Raw genomic sequence first — 17,242 nt, forward strand, 5'->3', positions numbered from 1 at the left:
GTGTGTGTGTGTGTGTGTGTGTGTGTGTGTGTGTGTATGTGTGTGTGTGTGTGTATGTGTGTGTGTGTGTGTGTGTGTGTGTGTGGTGTGTGTGTGTGTGTGTGTGTGTGTGCGTGCGTGTATGTGTGTGTATGTGCGTATAAATTTGTACGCGTTATTTAATTACTACGCAAGTGTAGTAAAACATAAAAATTAAGCAACACTATTACAAAAAATATTATAAGATATTTTTGCAAAAAATTTTTTAAACAATATACTTGTATTTCAAATGAATAAAAGCATTATATATACATTTACATCACAGATATATAAAGCATGTAAAAATAAATATATAATATTTAAAAAATAAGAATAAAGCACATTAAACAATACATTGACTTATTAATATAAAATATAGTTAAAAATTAAAAAAGAAAAATTAATTTTCACCTTGGATATACACTCGTTAGCTTTATACAATAATATTTCGGACATTCTTTTTATCGCAATACTAAAAGGGATAATTGTATGTTCTGTGCATCCAGGTGACGTTCCTGCATGTGTCCCACTAGTACACACTGTACAGAACACTGTATCACATGTTTCACAAAATAATAATTCCTGATTTATATGAACTGAACACTTTGGGATGACCTGCAAGTAAATAGGTATAATGATATTGAGACTATTTAAGAAAAAAATTTATCTGTAATAACAAATTGACAATATTCTGCTCAAATATACCTCTCGTCTTTGTCGAGACATAAGATCCAGTAGTTGATTTACGAGAAAACTCGGGGGCAGTGCAGGTACCCCTCCACGAGGAATAGTTATTAATTCTCTACAAATGGGACATCTAAATGCTCCTGTCTCTCGTGTTTGAGACGCAGCAATTCTTGTTAAACAATGTAAACATACCTATAAACAGAGATAAGATTATCAAGATATATAAGATCAAGATATATATTACGTGCAATATGTATATATAATTATAATATTATTCTATATTTATTAATTATTTTATTCTATACATAAATCATACCGTGTGTGAACATGGTAGTAATTTAGGTGTATGTTCGCTGCCATCGTAAACGCAGAGACAGGTACCACATGTTAAAAAACTCTCATTAAAGTCTTCATAATTTATACTGACTGTCTCTACAAGCATGGAGCTCATGCTGACCATCCTCTCCCCAAGCCGTGTCCTAAACAAAAAATAAAAATTACAAATTAAAGTCAACATAATTCAAATCTCGCAGCACACAAAATATTAAAAAATAATATTAAATATATATATATAATATACATAATGTATGCAACAAATATAATTTAAATAAAAATAAATTAAAAATATATATATAATTTATACATCATCATTATTATAATCAATAATTTGTTTAAAAATAACTTCTTGTTTCAAGACTTGAAAAAGTTTTTGTGAAGATAAAAGTTTCTATAAAACATTTTATCAACTTATAATTGTTAAGATAAACAATACATTTAAAAATGATATACATTGTTATTCACAATTTTAAAATATTGCTGGAAATAAGCTAAAACAAAATACGTATTTCGACTGTACAGATCGTTTTCTCAGTGACAGTCTACGATCAATTGCTTTTTGCGTAAGCGTGATCAAAACAATACATCACGAGGTACATCTGCCGAAAAAGGAGCACTCACTGTATAGCTAAACGCAACGCTTCCATAATGGATATATTCTAGTCGCCGCTCTAAAGTCTACGCTCCACCATCCGTTTCAACGTCAACAATGCACGCAGCCCTGTTACTCGAGTTTTCTCGAAAATCTTGAAAAATCCAACGATCACGATACATGTCGCGCTAATGCATCAATTCATCCTCACTGTCTCCGGAGACAAAAGAGAAACAGATGATCCACGAAGAAATCACAACCGCGTCGTCGACGGACAACCCCGAGCGTGTTTGGCTGGATCAATTCCGAAAATCCGAATTCCTCGCAGACGAAGAGCCCTCGGAAACACGGATCGTTTCCGAGCGAGCGAGCGACGCGTTTTCTATGTTAGCGACCGCATGTCTCGCGGATATATAAATAAATCGCCGAGACACTCGGCGATGATGAGAGCGAGCTGCGAGACGTGCGCGGCTGTCTCGGGATCTCGGCCCTTTGTCTACCTCCGCTTCTCGCGCTCCATTATCCGGATGAGCGGAGGGAGCGAATTCACGGACGCCACATCGAATTCCGCGCGCCGCATCACGTACTGACGGTTTCGGCGACGGATTGTTTTCGCGACAAAGAAGAGAGGAATTCTTTGGCCGAATACTTTTTTTTTCGATCTTTTTTTTTCGTGGTCGAGGTCTTATCGCCGCGCGTTTCGCACACACGCGGGCGCTGATCATGCGAAATCAGCGGGGACGATGTCGAATCTCGGCGCGGAGCATTTTTCTTAAACAAAACACACAGACGGACGCGCAGGGCAATCAGGACAACGGCAGTGAACGACAGCGGATGGCGCAGCGAGTCGCATCAGCTGCAGAGCGCTCAGCGCAGCGAGCGGCGACTCACGTTCGTGTTACAGCTGCGCGCATTTGTCGTCTCCGCACTCCGCCGATTCCGCGGCTCACGGCTGCAGGTCTTACTTACTGGCCTGTGCCCTGTGGTCGCCGGCATCACCGTGGCATATGCTGGCGTGTGTGGGTGTCACGAGCACGGCACTTTCGATGCTCAGTAAACGAGAATTTTGAGAAGATTTTGAAACGGATTGAAATTGATTCAGATTTTCAGAGGTAAACGCATCTGTAAACGTTGAAATGAATTCTTTTTATTCCCTCCCACCCCCTCCCTCTCCCTTCCTGCCGAAAATTTTTTTCATAATTTTTATACGAATTGCAACGTTTTTCAGAAACATTCGGAAAGTTTGCATCTTCTTTCAGAATTTTTCACACAAGTGAATTCTGAAATATATTCTGAAATTTCTCATCTCATAATTTAAAAAAATATATTTTTTAATTTTTTAGATTTTATATAATATTTCTCATCAGAAATTATACTTACAAAAAAATCTTAGAAATCTTATGATATTTTATAATTAACATATATGAAAAATTCTGAAAAAAGATGTAGATTTTTTGAGAAATGTTTCAATTCGTATGAAAAATGAGTGAGAAAGTTAAGTAATAAAATTATGTAGAAATTCTGAAAAATTATAAGAAAAATTTTGAAAAAAATTTTCACCAGGGCAATATATTTTTATTTATTTATAGGAATTATATGAAACACATTCTTATGTTTTTCAATATAAAAAAATTTCAGTTCTTTAAGTACATCGCGAATATACTGTTCAAAATACAATTCAAAATTCTGAATAGGAAATGCGATTTTTCAATCCAACTGAATCCAAAAAAAAGTTTTTCCATCCAATTGAATATATACAAAAAAAAGTAAAACTAGAATACCAAAATGTTACAAAAGTACTCGGATGGATTAAAATTTCAATTCATTTTAATCTATTCTCGTTTATTGGCTCTTATAACACAATTTGATGATTTTATCCAGTAAACACAAATTAACAGCAATATAACATTAATGTCGTAATGTTATAATTTTTTACTCACAATATAATATCTGTAATATACTCTCTTTTTTTTAGAGTGGAATCTCATTTCAAAAATTGAAGCCTGAGCCATTTCTGAAAAAGAGTGACTCGATTTTCAATCTATAAGAGTAAATTGATTCTAAAAGTTTTAGAAAATATAACGTGTATTGTATTATATTTATATTATTGAATGTGGAATTATAATATTAATATAATGTTACCATTAATCAGTGTTTACTGATCTAATAACGGAATAGCTATCGGCTTTGTTTCCGAATAACTCGAATTGTCTCAAATCATGATAATTTCTAATTTTAACGAATTATCGTTATGTTACAATTTAAAATAAGTGGAAGCAAAGTTAAAAAAAAAATTGAAAAAAGCAAACTTAATGTAAAGTCTAATTGTGAAACTATGACGATTAAGACGAACAGATTTTTGCTTTAACTGGAAAGTGCGTATTCTGAATAGAATACGAATTACGAGAAAATCTTACAAATGTACATTAATTTTAATCTTGTGATTTATTTTTTATTTTTGAACTGCACTAGAATTTTCCTTCCTTTCGCCAAATATCAATATATCTATTTTACTTTAAATTCCAAAAATGTATACTATAGTTCAGCTATAGAAAATTAATCTTAATTGATTTAACTTATTCTTTATCTTTTTTTTAATTCTCTAACTAAAAAAAGGTAAAAATTAAGTTAAAATTAATCTACATTAATAGAGATTAAAATTAATTTACTTTAATTTGGTAAAAATGGATAATTTTGATTCTATGTAAAAGTATGAATGTTAGGGATTTGGAAGCAAATTTTTTGACGATAATGTATGTACGGTCCTGGAGATCGGTCGTAAGAGGGAGGGACGGCAAGAGCGAGGCTGAATCACGGAGGAGAGCGTGGGAGAAATAGGCAATGTACGTGCACGATGGCATAAAGAAACACGCGTACACGGCCGTGTATTCCCGTGAACTCTCCACTGCGTAGCCTGAAAGGTGCAGCGACCAGCATGTTTGCGCTTGTATTTATGGATGCACGTGTGCGCAGAATCGCGTGGAGTCGCATACAAATGATCGAATTCGACATTAGAGTATTAATCGTAAAGCTTCAAAATGTATTCAGATAACACAAAGTAAAATCAGGACGTTTGTCTGATAATGAGACATCTTAAAACATTTTTGCAGAACCGTCTAATGCCCGTATTCATAGTCAGACCTTGTACTTAAGGCTTCCTTAAATTTATCTTTAGATGCTCAACAGCCAATGAAATAATTCGTAGAATAAATATAAAGATAAATTTAAGGAAGTCTTAAATATAAGGCCTGACTAGGTTAAAGATATCTTGAAGACGTTTTATGTCCTGATTTTAGACTTTTATTCGTATTCATAGTCAGACCTTATATTTAAGGCTTCCTTAAATTTATCTTTAGATACTCTATGAATTATGTCTGCTATATTGGCTGCTGAGCATCTAAACATAAATTTAAGGAAGCCTTAAGTACAAAGTCTGACTATGAATACGGGCATTTGTGTTGTTGAATAATTTGAATTCTCTCGATTGGATGCATTTAGTGGTTTTTACACTGGTATTATATTAAAGTCGTCGTACATAAAATGACGTAAAACTGTGCGTTTAATGTAAATATAAAAATGAATTAAACTATAAAATCCCCAATATATTTTATTGCTGTTAAGTAAAATCTCTATTTTATAATTCGAAATATTTGCATTTTATTTGTATATAAATTACAACGACTTTAATATGCACTAATTATGCGTTCAACACTTATTTCTGATCTTACAAAAAAATGAATATACAATAAACAAATAAATGAATGAATATATAAATAAATAAATGTGTAAAAAGAATATAAATATATGTATACATAACATTTTTTTAATAATAAAAAATAATATTTTTAAATATAATAAGATATTATAGACATATACAGAATGCTTATATAATATATAATTTATATATAATTTATATATAATTTAAATATGAAAGAAATATATAATTATATTACAAATATTATAAAGATGCCTGCAAGAGTTTCCAAAGAGAATAAGAAAGTCGAAATAATGTTGATTTAATATCATACTGACCAGTTATTGATCGAATTTATGTCATTTTTTATTATGATTCGGTCAATGTGACATTGGATCTGTTTTTGTAACTAAATTAATGTGCATTTGAAACTTAAAATGAGATAAATATATGTTTAATATTTGGCGAAAGCGAGAAAGAGAATTCTAGTACAGTTTTGCAGGAATAAAAAAACAAATCTATTTTATTTTGACTTTCTTATGTTCTTCCTGAGTTTTTATTCTCTCGCGCATTATCTTGGATTTCATTTGGCGTTCAACGCGAGTATTATTTTTCTTTGTTATTTAATAAACAACAAGAATGAAATGATTCCATGAGCGAGCGTCGATAATGTCTTCTATCTATTTATTTAGTTTCAATGAATTTTAAGGGACCTTTTCCCTTTTGAACATCCGTAAAGAACACTTAGGTGCGAATTTTTGCGCCAGGCGTTTTTAATATTTTATATCTTTTGAAAATTAAACACGAAATTAAAATAAAACCTAGGTTTTTCAATATAAAATTTTCTAATCAATCGATTGGTAATATTGAATTTTCGAAAAACAAAACATTATTCATTCAAAACTATTAAGCAAAACTAATTTCCTTAAATACAAGTTGGAAATTTTGCTGGTGCGAATTTGCGCTCAGATGTTATTTACGGATTAATAGTATATTTGATACATGATGATTTCTCTTTTTAACAATTTATGTGACGACTTCAAATATTTTAATTATTTGATTCTTACTCGATAGATGGAAAATTTAATCTGAACTTTACAACTATTTTATTTTTTAATATGCGCACTGAAGACACAAAGTCAAAATGTATGCGATTCAATTTTTTCCTGTAGATATTAATTATTGTTAAATATATACACAATAATAATTTCCACCCCAATGATTACATTGATTCTTACAGGCTTTTCTATAATATTTGTTTTATAATTCTCAGTACCTTATTTATATTAAATTTAATTATATTACGTTTGTAAAAATATATATCATAAAAAAAATATATAATAGATATATTTATAATAGACAAAAGATATAAGATATGTGATACTCACATGAAAGGACAGCAGCTCATGAAGCTTTCTTTGATAATAACAAATCTCTCTAATTACTTCCGCAGGTGAGAACTGAATTGTTGTCAGCCAAGAATGACTTCATGCGGTCATAACACTTTCTTTCATTTCCCTTTTATGAATAAAGCTCATACCATATTGATCCCTCGATATTTAAAAATATCCGTAGCGGCCACCTGTCTGGTGCACAAGATAAAATTTATGTCGCACTTGTCAAAACGATATCGCTGCTTCAATTAGTTACGTGACATTTTTTTTATATCCGTCGCGAAGGGATCTCGATAAGTGCCGTAAAAATAACCTGGAATATTTTTAACGCGCTTTTATCATTTTATTAACGAGTCGTCGCTGTTAAGCGCTTAATAAAACAACGCACACATAATTTCACACTGATACAATCTTTCTTCCTTGCAGACGTACACATCCGTTGATTCATTAAAGGAATCTCTTCGACGTCCCATTCGAGATCGATACCTGCTCTCACGTGCGCAGAAGAAACGTAAACAGTGTCGCGAGCGCGTATAAACACAGCGAACAGAAAGCGCCGTCGTGTCGCGTACTGAGAAACCATATCAAAGTATTACGAGAGACTGCTATCTCGCTGGCGATGCAATCATTGCGGTGCATTAACCCCTCGCTCAGAATCGATGATCGGAATCTGCGGAAATCTGCGAGTATTTGGACAAGTGCCATTGACGCCTCTTTGAACTTCATCTATTCGAACTCGACGATCTCGAACAGCTTTTATCTTTGTTTCACTTTAATTGTTTCACAATTTTCTACGAAACGGAGAAAAGTTACCAAAAGTATATAAAGTAAATGTCCCAGAGTGTACTTATGTCGCGGACACTTAGATAAAATTTATTATTAATCTCAAATGCTACTTTTGTTACAATATATTACAAAGGTTACAATTGTAAATTATAATATTATATTTAAAAAAAGCATTTTGAAATTAATAATGTTCGGTCACAGAGATGTTTACCTTACTTGCAATAAGACTTTTGCATCGCAAGAGGAAGGAAATGAATGTGAATATAAACACACACGAGTGAAAAATATTCGATCAAGGCGGTACTTCGTGCCTAATAATATTTCTTGTGAATTTCCAGTTCAAATAAATTGTGTAAAATGAACGTGAGAACCTAAGATCAACATTGACGAACGCTTGCAACGCAATGTGTATGTATTATTCACGCACTTATAGCTCCCGAAGGTATTTCGACACGCAGTTTCGCGCGCGCGTCGCGAGTTGCGCGCATTCTCGTTTCGCTCGCGCCGAAAAAAATCCAAATATCTTTTACCGAGTGACGAGACGTAAGCACGACGGCACGACTTAAGCAGACTTAAGCGAATCTGTGGGGAGGCTATTGCCAAGAGAAGACGTCGCCGGATACTCACTTATAGATTCCGAGGAAATTTCCTTCTGCGACGCTATATCACCCGCGGCTGCCCGCGACGGGATGGATGGATGGATGGGGCGAGGAAGTCACAGGAGGCGCCGCTCTGACGGGGACATGATCATCACCCTTCGCGTTTCCCTCGGGGACGGTGCAAGGACGAGGAACGAGTATCGATCTCTCGCGCTGCAGCAGGTGTCACACGGCACCAGCTGTCGTGCTTCGCAAAGGCAGCAACCACGGCGACGGCGACGGCGACGGCGACGACGGCGACGGCGACGGCGACAGCGAGGAGAGAAAGAGAGGGGTTCTCCGCGCACGGGGGAAACGAAGCGGGGATGAAAACACACCCTCAGGAGCACGGATCGCGCGCACGCGCGCGCGTCACGCTATTTGGGTCACGCGGCGCGACGCGCGCGGGCGCGACGCGCGATTTATTCGACTCCGACTCCGGCTCGAGACTCTCGAGATTCTCGAGAGTACGACTTGGTTCGCGACGACTTGGATCTTGGGTTGCCGATGATGATCCGGGTGCACGAATATTTCCGTGTCCTGGACGCCGGTCATGTAACTTCGAACAGAACTTTTCATTTTCTGTTCATTCTGATTCCGCGTCAACTTCTCGCTAATCACACAACGAATACAGGTCGATTAATCCGGGAATGATCAGCTGTAGTATTTTTATACATCCCAGCTGCGAAAAAATGTGAATTATTGTAAAATATTGTTTTCTCTATCCATTGTAGAAATTTAATATTGTAGAAAGATAATGATTAATTACTCACTAAAAGTACTGTTCAGAGTTTTCTATTTTTAATATTCAGAATAAATAATTTCCAGTATTAAACTGGATTTTTATAAACGATATTTTATATATTCCTTTTTTAATAACTATTCTTTGCGAACTTTTAAATATGTAATTCCGAAAACCCGCAATGGAAAAGCATTATATTCATTAAAATCTTTATTTTTTTTATACTGTCATAATAAGTTATTTAACGTGCATATTTCCGTTTAACATTTGTTTAGTTCTAATTCTTAGTTAAATTCTTAGTTACTAATTTTTAGAAAACTAGTTAAATTTACATCCATAATAATATTCTCAAATACTAATAAATCGGAAAACAGTCGATAGTGTACAATGTTATTAAGAATATTGATTTTAATTGGAATATAAAAACACTTCAGATAATCGTAAAAAAAAATCAGGTAACTACTTCCGGGTTTAATGTACCAATGATGCAACTGTCGCATCATGGCTTACTACTACAAGAAGCCACTGAGGAGACGTCATTAATGTATTATTATACATTGAGCTTTGTTATTTCATTGGCTTCTATCATATAAGAATGCTATTGTTCGGCTATTAAGAGAAGTTAGGATGGTGTTCTTATATCAGCAGTTTTTGTTTTTACGTTGCTAAAATACGTTAAATTAAATTGTATCAACAAAATCCATTAATGACTTCTAATGATCTTGAAAATGTTATCGGCAATAAAAATATCAAAGAGTTAATGAACGTGCGAAATTGAGTTTGAATTTTTTATTTTTACGTTTTTTTTTTTCTAGGGAATAATTACTCTACTCTGATCAGTTTTCCTAAATCCCTTTTTTCGAATGGATATAATGACATATTATCATGTAAAGGAGAGGATATTTTGTTTAATTTAGAGAAAACAACAGTTATAGCGTTTGGGAAAGAACGATAGCAAGAAATCGTTTCTTTTTCGCAAAAACTAAAACGAGTAAAAAATTTTAAGGTTTTTTTGAATTAATGATATTCGCAGCCTAATCTTATATTTTAAGATTGTCTTAAGTATGATCTCGAAATACAATTGATTGAATGAAGTATTAAGATCATTTCAGATTGTGAGATCAGACTTCAACCGGTTTTCTAGCGAAAGTAAATCGGAGCGCAAAAAGTATCTACAGTAGAGCAGTAAGCCTTAAAAGTCGTAAAAAATTGTTAATCATATTTGATTATTCTCCTCACACTCGACAGTGATTAATCATTTCTTATGGTTTGCTCTATTATAGACACAGCGTATAAGTCGAATGTAAGGGAAGAGATTAAAATGATGTTAAAATAAAAACAAACTATAAATACTCTAATAAAAATAAAAATTAAAGTGTAAGTCAAATGTAAAGTGAGAGTAACAGAATCGTAAACGAAGTTTCTAGGAAATTGAGATAATGAAATGTAAAAAAAAGCGTCAACATCTCGTTTACATTCTATTGTCTCAATTTTCGCTTCCTAAGAGCATCGTTTATGCTTTTGTTACTTCCCCTTTACATTTAACTTACACTTTAATTTTTTTCTACAGTATTCAGTAATCCGGTCTTATTTTAAAATCATCTTAAGTAACAACTCAAGATGCTAACACGATTGATTTACGTTTCTTAAGAGGTCATAAATCACAGAACTGTATTAGCATCTTAAGAAATAAGACTACCTTAGTGAAAATTTTTCTCATAATTTTTATACAAATTGGAACATTTTTCAGAAGTATTCAGAAATATTCAGAAAGTTTACATCTCAGAACTTCTTATACAATGAATTCTGAAATATTCTGAAATTTTTCATCCTATAATTTTTAAAAAGTATTTTTAAATTTTTTAGATTTATCCTAAAATTATAACATTTTATCCTAAAATTATACTTACAAAAAATCTTAAAAATCTTACGATATTTCATAATTAACATATATGAAAAATTCTGAGAAAAGATGTAGATTTTCTAAGAAGTGTTCTAATTCGTACAAAAAATGTGAGAAAGTCATAAAATTATAGAGAAATTCTGAAAAATTATATGAAAATACAGGATATATTTAAAATGGTCTTAAATATAACGATTAACTAAAAAATCAATCTTAAAAATAAGACTAGATTATAAGTACTATCCCAAACAAAATAATTAAATTAGTAGCGCAAATGATGAAACAATTTATTTTACAATGTAGCTACATCTTCAGTAAATGCACAACTATCTTGTTTATGTTTAATGATGTATATTATAGATGAAGGCATGATTTGTAGTTTTTGTCGATAACAAGCAATTTCAAATTTTGTAGTAGCATTCACGATACTTGCCAGGATCTCCTCAATTCTCCAAAAAGAATCCCATATCGGATCCTCTTCTAATTTTCGAGAATGAATACCGGTATGTCTCAAGCTGATCATCTTCAATATTGGAAGAATATTGGTGTGTGTACAAACAATTGATTACAATAAGGCGCGAGACGTTTGATGGAAGCGTTATTGCAAAACGCATTCTTTGCCTAGAATGGCCTAGATTCTCAAAAGAACTCGAAGAGATATTGCGGGAGTCTAATCGCGCGTCGGTCTTCTCCACTATCCGCGACAACGATATTCCGCCGATCGACCGGATCGTCAATTTGTGCTTTCTCTGTCTCCACCCTCGACTTTATTCCGCGCGCGAAAGCCACCACCTGCTGGCACAGTTACGTGCTACGACGTTTTTACCTTAAAGTAACATTGGATACACGCTCGAGCATGCGCCTCTGGAAATGGGTCATTAGGAGCTTGACCGAAATCTTCGGCCAGGATTTCGCGCTAGTTCCTTAAACTCACCGATCGTTAATCGACGAAAAGCGGCGCGTGACTTGCGCGTTTTGCACAATGTTGAAAGACAATCCTTTTCGTCAAATAAGAAGTCGACTTAAAATTATTTTCGCATTTACTCTAAATAATGAAAGAATCGTTTGACAATTATTATGGAAAAAAATATTTTATATTTTATATAAATTTTTGTTAAAATATAACATTAAAAATTTTTATAATACTTCTATCAAATCTCTTCTATTATAATAAATAATTAATTACATGATTTATACTACAAATTTAAATCCTTGCTGAATACATGTAGAATTATAAACATTTTAATACATATACATTTGCACATTTTAAAGTTTATTCTAAGTGCATGCTTCTTGTCAAAATTTATCTATCTTTTTTTTATCTATCTTGTCAAATTTATCTAAATACTTTATAATATAATAATAATAATAATAATAATATACTAGGTGATTTTTAAATATTTTAAAAGATGTTGAAAGATAATTCCTCACATTAATTCAAGATAAAAACTTCATATAACTGTGTGCTCGAAATAGTTTATTATTATAATTTCAAAAATACAAATAGTGTCAAAATTGAAGGAAAAATTTTATTTTATCATAAAATTTTAAATCACTCAGGTTATTTTAATGAAACTTTCATGTTTTTAAAAGTAATATAAAGTTTCATCAAAATAATTCGAATAATTTTCGAAATTTTTATAAAAATTTTATTTTCAACTTTGATTGCATTCCGTTGCACGCATAATGTGCACGATGTATCATTTTATCATTCTTGTCCGCAGAATATTACGAAGATAAAATGATACGTCATGCGTGCAACGAAATGCATCTTTGATATCTTGTGTCTTCGAATATAATAATAAATCGTTTCGGATATGTAGTTTATATATATATATATATATATATATATATATATATATAGCCATATGAAGTTTTGTCTTAAATTTATTAATTTAATTTAATTAATAAAAATATAAGGACCTCCTTAAAATCTTATAACCTATTTAACGATTAGCCTGTATACATATAATAAAATGTTGTATTTCTTTACATATATTATTGTGAGAAATTAATTGTTATTAAATTATTACCGAATAATCAATAATTATGATAGATAAATAATTTAATATAAAATATGCCCGCCTCTGCGAATATATCTAAATATACATGCAACTAATTTGTGCATTAAGCATTTATGAATCTCTGTATATATATATGTGTATATATATATATATATTACACAACACACACACACACACGCGCGCGCGCGCGCGCACAACTAAGAGGTTCAGTCTGCTTAACATGACATAATATCTACTATTGTTGAAATTATGCTAATGCCAATTATGTACAATTGTAATATTCAGTTTATCTAGATCATATTACTTGGAAAGCGTAGGCTATCATTTATGAAATACGCATTGTGAATGGATGCCCCGTTTATCACTTAACATTCAAGCACTTGCAAAATATAATAAAAAGAAATGTAATTTAACAATTGATAAATAATGAATTGTAATGTTTTTATTATTTTTATATAATCATATATTTCATTTTGCTTCTATAACACAGAATAAAAATATATTACTTTATTTGACATTATATTAATATTACATTATTAATATAACAGATAAATTAATCGTTGAGAAAACATGCTGTGTATTCCTTTTCCAATTTCTTTGATCGTCGTTTGTTGAATTTTCAACTAGGGAGTTATAGTAGTTTCAAGTTAAGAAAAAGAAAGATTTGGAACACAGACGGTGCAACACGTTTGTTTAGTCTTTAGTCTCGGCATGCAGCTACAAAGTTTAAGTTACTTGCTTGAAAATCTCTCCTCAACTTGAGTTAGTTATTTATAAATGTTTAATTATTAATTCTCATGTAGAATGGAAATTTGTTATTGGCTTATTCACATTATATTACATGAATTATTCGGATGACATGCATTATTTATTTTATAATTCTGTTTCTATTAGAAATGAGTTAAAAAACGGATTTAAATAACGTAAAGAAATATATACTTAAATATATCCTACTGGAAGAAAAGGTTTTACATAAAACATCTTTCTTCATTTTATTTATTTATTATATGCAAACGGAATTACTTATATGAATTATTTTAGAAAATATAAACGCCATAAGTGCTGATATTTGAAATGAAATTATCATTAACTATTTTATTTGACAATTATCTATCTTCTTATTGCCAGAATGAGGACCAATATTTGATAAAGAATATATTTATCATTGTTATATGCAAAATTGTAATTGTTATAAAAATTGTTCGCAATCCATTTATATGGATTTATCCTGTTGGATACATTTGTCGATCCAAGGCATATAGGCATAAACTCGCGTGTATACATCTGGTTGGTTCTTAGCGCAAGGTATTCCCCAGGACACTACGCCTATTTGCTCATTGCCGGCCACCAGAGGACCACCAGAATCACCCTACACACATATAAAGAACATAACAAATTAATGATTATGCGTTTCTCCATGTCCAGATCCATTCTTAGAATGCCAACGTTTCGTGAATCTTGCAATACACTTCATCAGGGTGAGGAGCAGCCTAATACTCGAAGTATCAGGTTGCTCCTCGCCCTGATGAAGTGGACTGCAAAGTTCACGAAACGTTGGCATTCCAAGAATGGATCTGGACACGGAGAAAATCCGCGAAACGCATAATCTTTATAAAGAAAGCACCCATGGAAGTCTCAAGAATAACAAATTTTTTTTAGTAAATATTATTCTGACTATTTTTAATGAATATTAATTATACTGCATACACATATTATCGAACTGTATTGTGTATAATTAAAAACTATTATTGTGATTAAATTAATATATATTCGATGTATATTTTATATTTAAAACATATTATCTTTAAAAAATATATATAATGGTACATTGTTTCTATACTTTAAAATATACTATTTCTGTAATTAAAATAATTTAGAATTTTTCAATTTAAAAATTCTTCAATTACAATTTTCAATTAAGCATTTAATCCTAATTTTCAATTAAGCATATATCGTGCTAAAAAATGCTATTTGTAAAATGTACGATAAATGTATATCATGCGGCTTCTCGTAATGAAAGGGCTCTCTTCCTAAGTACTCAATCAGATTAGAATTTACTTACGTGACAGGCACCTTCGCCCCATTTGTTGAGCGTGCAGATATTATTTTTGGTGATGCGAAAGCTGCTAGCTGCGCACTGTTTTTGATTGATGACTCTGAGCTGGATATATTGTAAATCGTTCGGTGTCTTTCCCGGATACTGTAATACCCACACATAAATAATTATTTAAATTAATCCGAAAAATAATTGTTTATATAATAATTCGAATTACTAAATAATCATTTTAATCTACTTTATTATTTAATTAACAAGGAATACCGAATGTTTCAAATGGAAAACGGACAATTGATTTTATTAATATTTATATGTATATTATATAATGTATATACATGTATTGTACTTAATATTACTTAATAATTTACTAATAATTTATAAATATGCAAGGCATATTTGAAATGAAATTTTTGTGTCTCTCAACATAATAGGCAAATAGATAAGTATTTTATATTTACACTAGTAGTACCCCAGCCCGACAATATGACCGGATAATCGGATTTGTCAAAGTTTTTGGTGGGCAGAGCAATTGGTTTTACTTTGTCTCCAAAAACGATATCTTTGTTCACTTTAATTAATGCGATGTCATGCCAGATGAAGACGGAATTATAATAAGGATGTATCCATTTCTTGATCGAAAAGTATTGATCGCCACCTTTGTCTAGAGTATTTGTGCCCAATACAACCGTGATAACCGTGTTATCAAGACTGTAAACAAAGATTATAAAATTATATAATAATAATTCTGTCAAACAATTATCTCTTGCTGTAATATTATGCATAATATTATAATATAAAAATTTTGCAGCTTATTTATTTTTTAGAAGATGTGACAATATTAATCAAAATTAATTACATACTGTTTTTAATATAAAATAAATTTAAATATGTAATTAATTATACATGTGTAGGAAAGTATTTAATTGTTAATACGAATATATTATTATATATGTAAAATAATCTATTCTAAGAACAGTTGTCATATACCCTGAGCAGCAATGAGCAGCTGTAAGGATGTATCTTTCACTTATCACGGAACCTCCACAGAAATGTTGATTGTTTAAACGAAGAGATGCTTGATAAGGAAATTGTCCTTCATCGGCAAGTTTGCCCCCCACGATTTTTGGGATTGGTTCAACTGACTCGTCGGCTACGTAATTATAAAAAAACTTTTCACATAAAAAGACTTTGTCGTACGTCTTATTATTTACTTAAAATAGAATTATGTTCAATATTATTTACATCAAATTTTTCGAATGATTTTCATCTTTTTATTATTATTGTTTAATTTAATAAATTGAAAAAAGATCTCTAATGTGTAAATTGCATCATATACAAATACAATAAATTAATAATTATTGCGATAAATTATTGATAATAAATTGCAATAAATAACAAAAAATAACAATATATGTAAAATAAACTTTTAGTTTTATTTAATACATTTAAGATTTAAATATAGATTTAATTTATATGTAATTTAATAAAACTAAGGATGCATCCGGCTAATATTTAGTTTTAGTTTTAGACAATATATATAGCCGAAATTTTATATTGAAACGATGTGCATCGTGATAAATATCTTAAAAATTTTTATTATTACTGATATATTTTTTTAGAAATATATCAGTCATAATAAAAGTTTTGACTGATATACTTCTAAAAACATATATCAGTGATAATAAAAGTTTTTAAGATATTTACACCACGTTACACATTTTAATATAAAATTTCGGATGCATGCGTATTGCCAGAAACCACAGATATCCGGTGCCTCTCTAAATAAAATCATTTTCAGCGAAAATGGATCTTATGATAGTTGAATTTTACAACAATTTATTACAAATGTATGATCCTAAAAAAAAGAGATCCTTCATATATTTTATTAGTTAATATTTTTTGAATATGCATGTTAACTTATAAAAAAATTTCATTGTATAGAAATATAAAGGACTCTTATAATATATTCTTACCTGATAATTCATATATATTTGCAATAATACTTAAAATGTAGAGTATCGATAACATTTTTAGTAGACAATAAAGTCAATCAGTAGACTTTACTTTGTTTTCTGCAGCGTTTGATGATTTAATATCAATTAATTTTTATACTCGTTTACCACCAGCTCTTATATACACAGTAAATGATGATAATTAAGGAAATGTTGGACATTTAAATTTAGGTCAGACACCAGCAAAAAGAAAATACATTGTCCGGATGTATCTCATGCGCGATGCGATAGGTAAAGTGATATGCTGCCGTGCCGGTAGTTACGAAAATTTATGACCGGATATAGTTGTTATCATTGCTGTATAAAAATGCGTACTGCTGAAATATATAAATTGCAATTTAAATTCGATTTGGACTATTA

The 17,242-nt window shown here is 31.3% G+C and overlaps 1 protein-coding gene across 2 annotated transcripts; it reads right to left on the reverse strand.

Moving 5' to 3' along the window:
* Nucleotides 1-13,794: 13,794 nt before the first annotated feature.
* On the reverse strand, nt 13,795-16,898 carry LOC105627704 (chymotrypsin-2-like). 2 transcript variants are annotated; one of them, XM_012208982.1, is made up of 5 exons: nt 16,844-16,898; nt 15,858-16,020; nt 15,329-15,578; nt 14,877-15,014; nt 13,795-14,183 (listed from the first exon to the last, which is right to left on the reverse strand). In XM_012208982.1, exons 1-5 carry the CDS (start codon nt 16,896-16,898, stop codon nt 14,028-14,030), a joined length of 762 nt encoding a protein of 253 aa, XP_012064372.1. In that variant the 3' UTR covers nt 13,795-14,027. The 2 variants fall into 2 exon arrangements, with proteins under 2 accessions (XP_012064372.1, XP_012064371.1); XM_012208981.1 differs by having other exon boundaries at nt 15,858-16,024; nt 16,836-16,898.
* Between the last annotated feature and the right edge of the window lie 344 nt (nt 16,899-17,242).

Source organism: Atta cephalotes, assembly GCF_000143395.1.
Source record: "Atta cephalotes unplaced genomic scaffold scaffold00010, whole genome shotgun sequence".
Taxonomy (NCBI): Eukaryota; Metazoa; Arthropoda; class Insecta; order Hymenoptera; family Formicidae; genus Atta; species Atta cephalotes.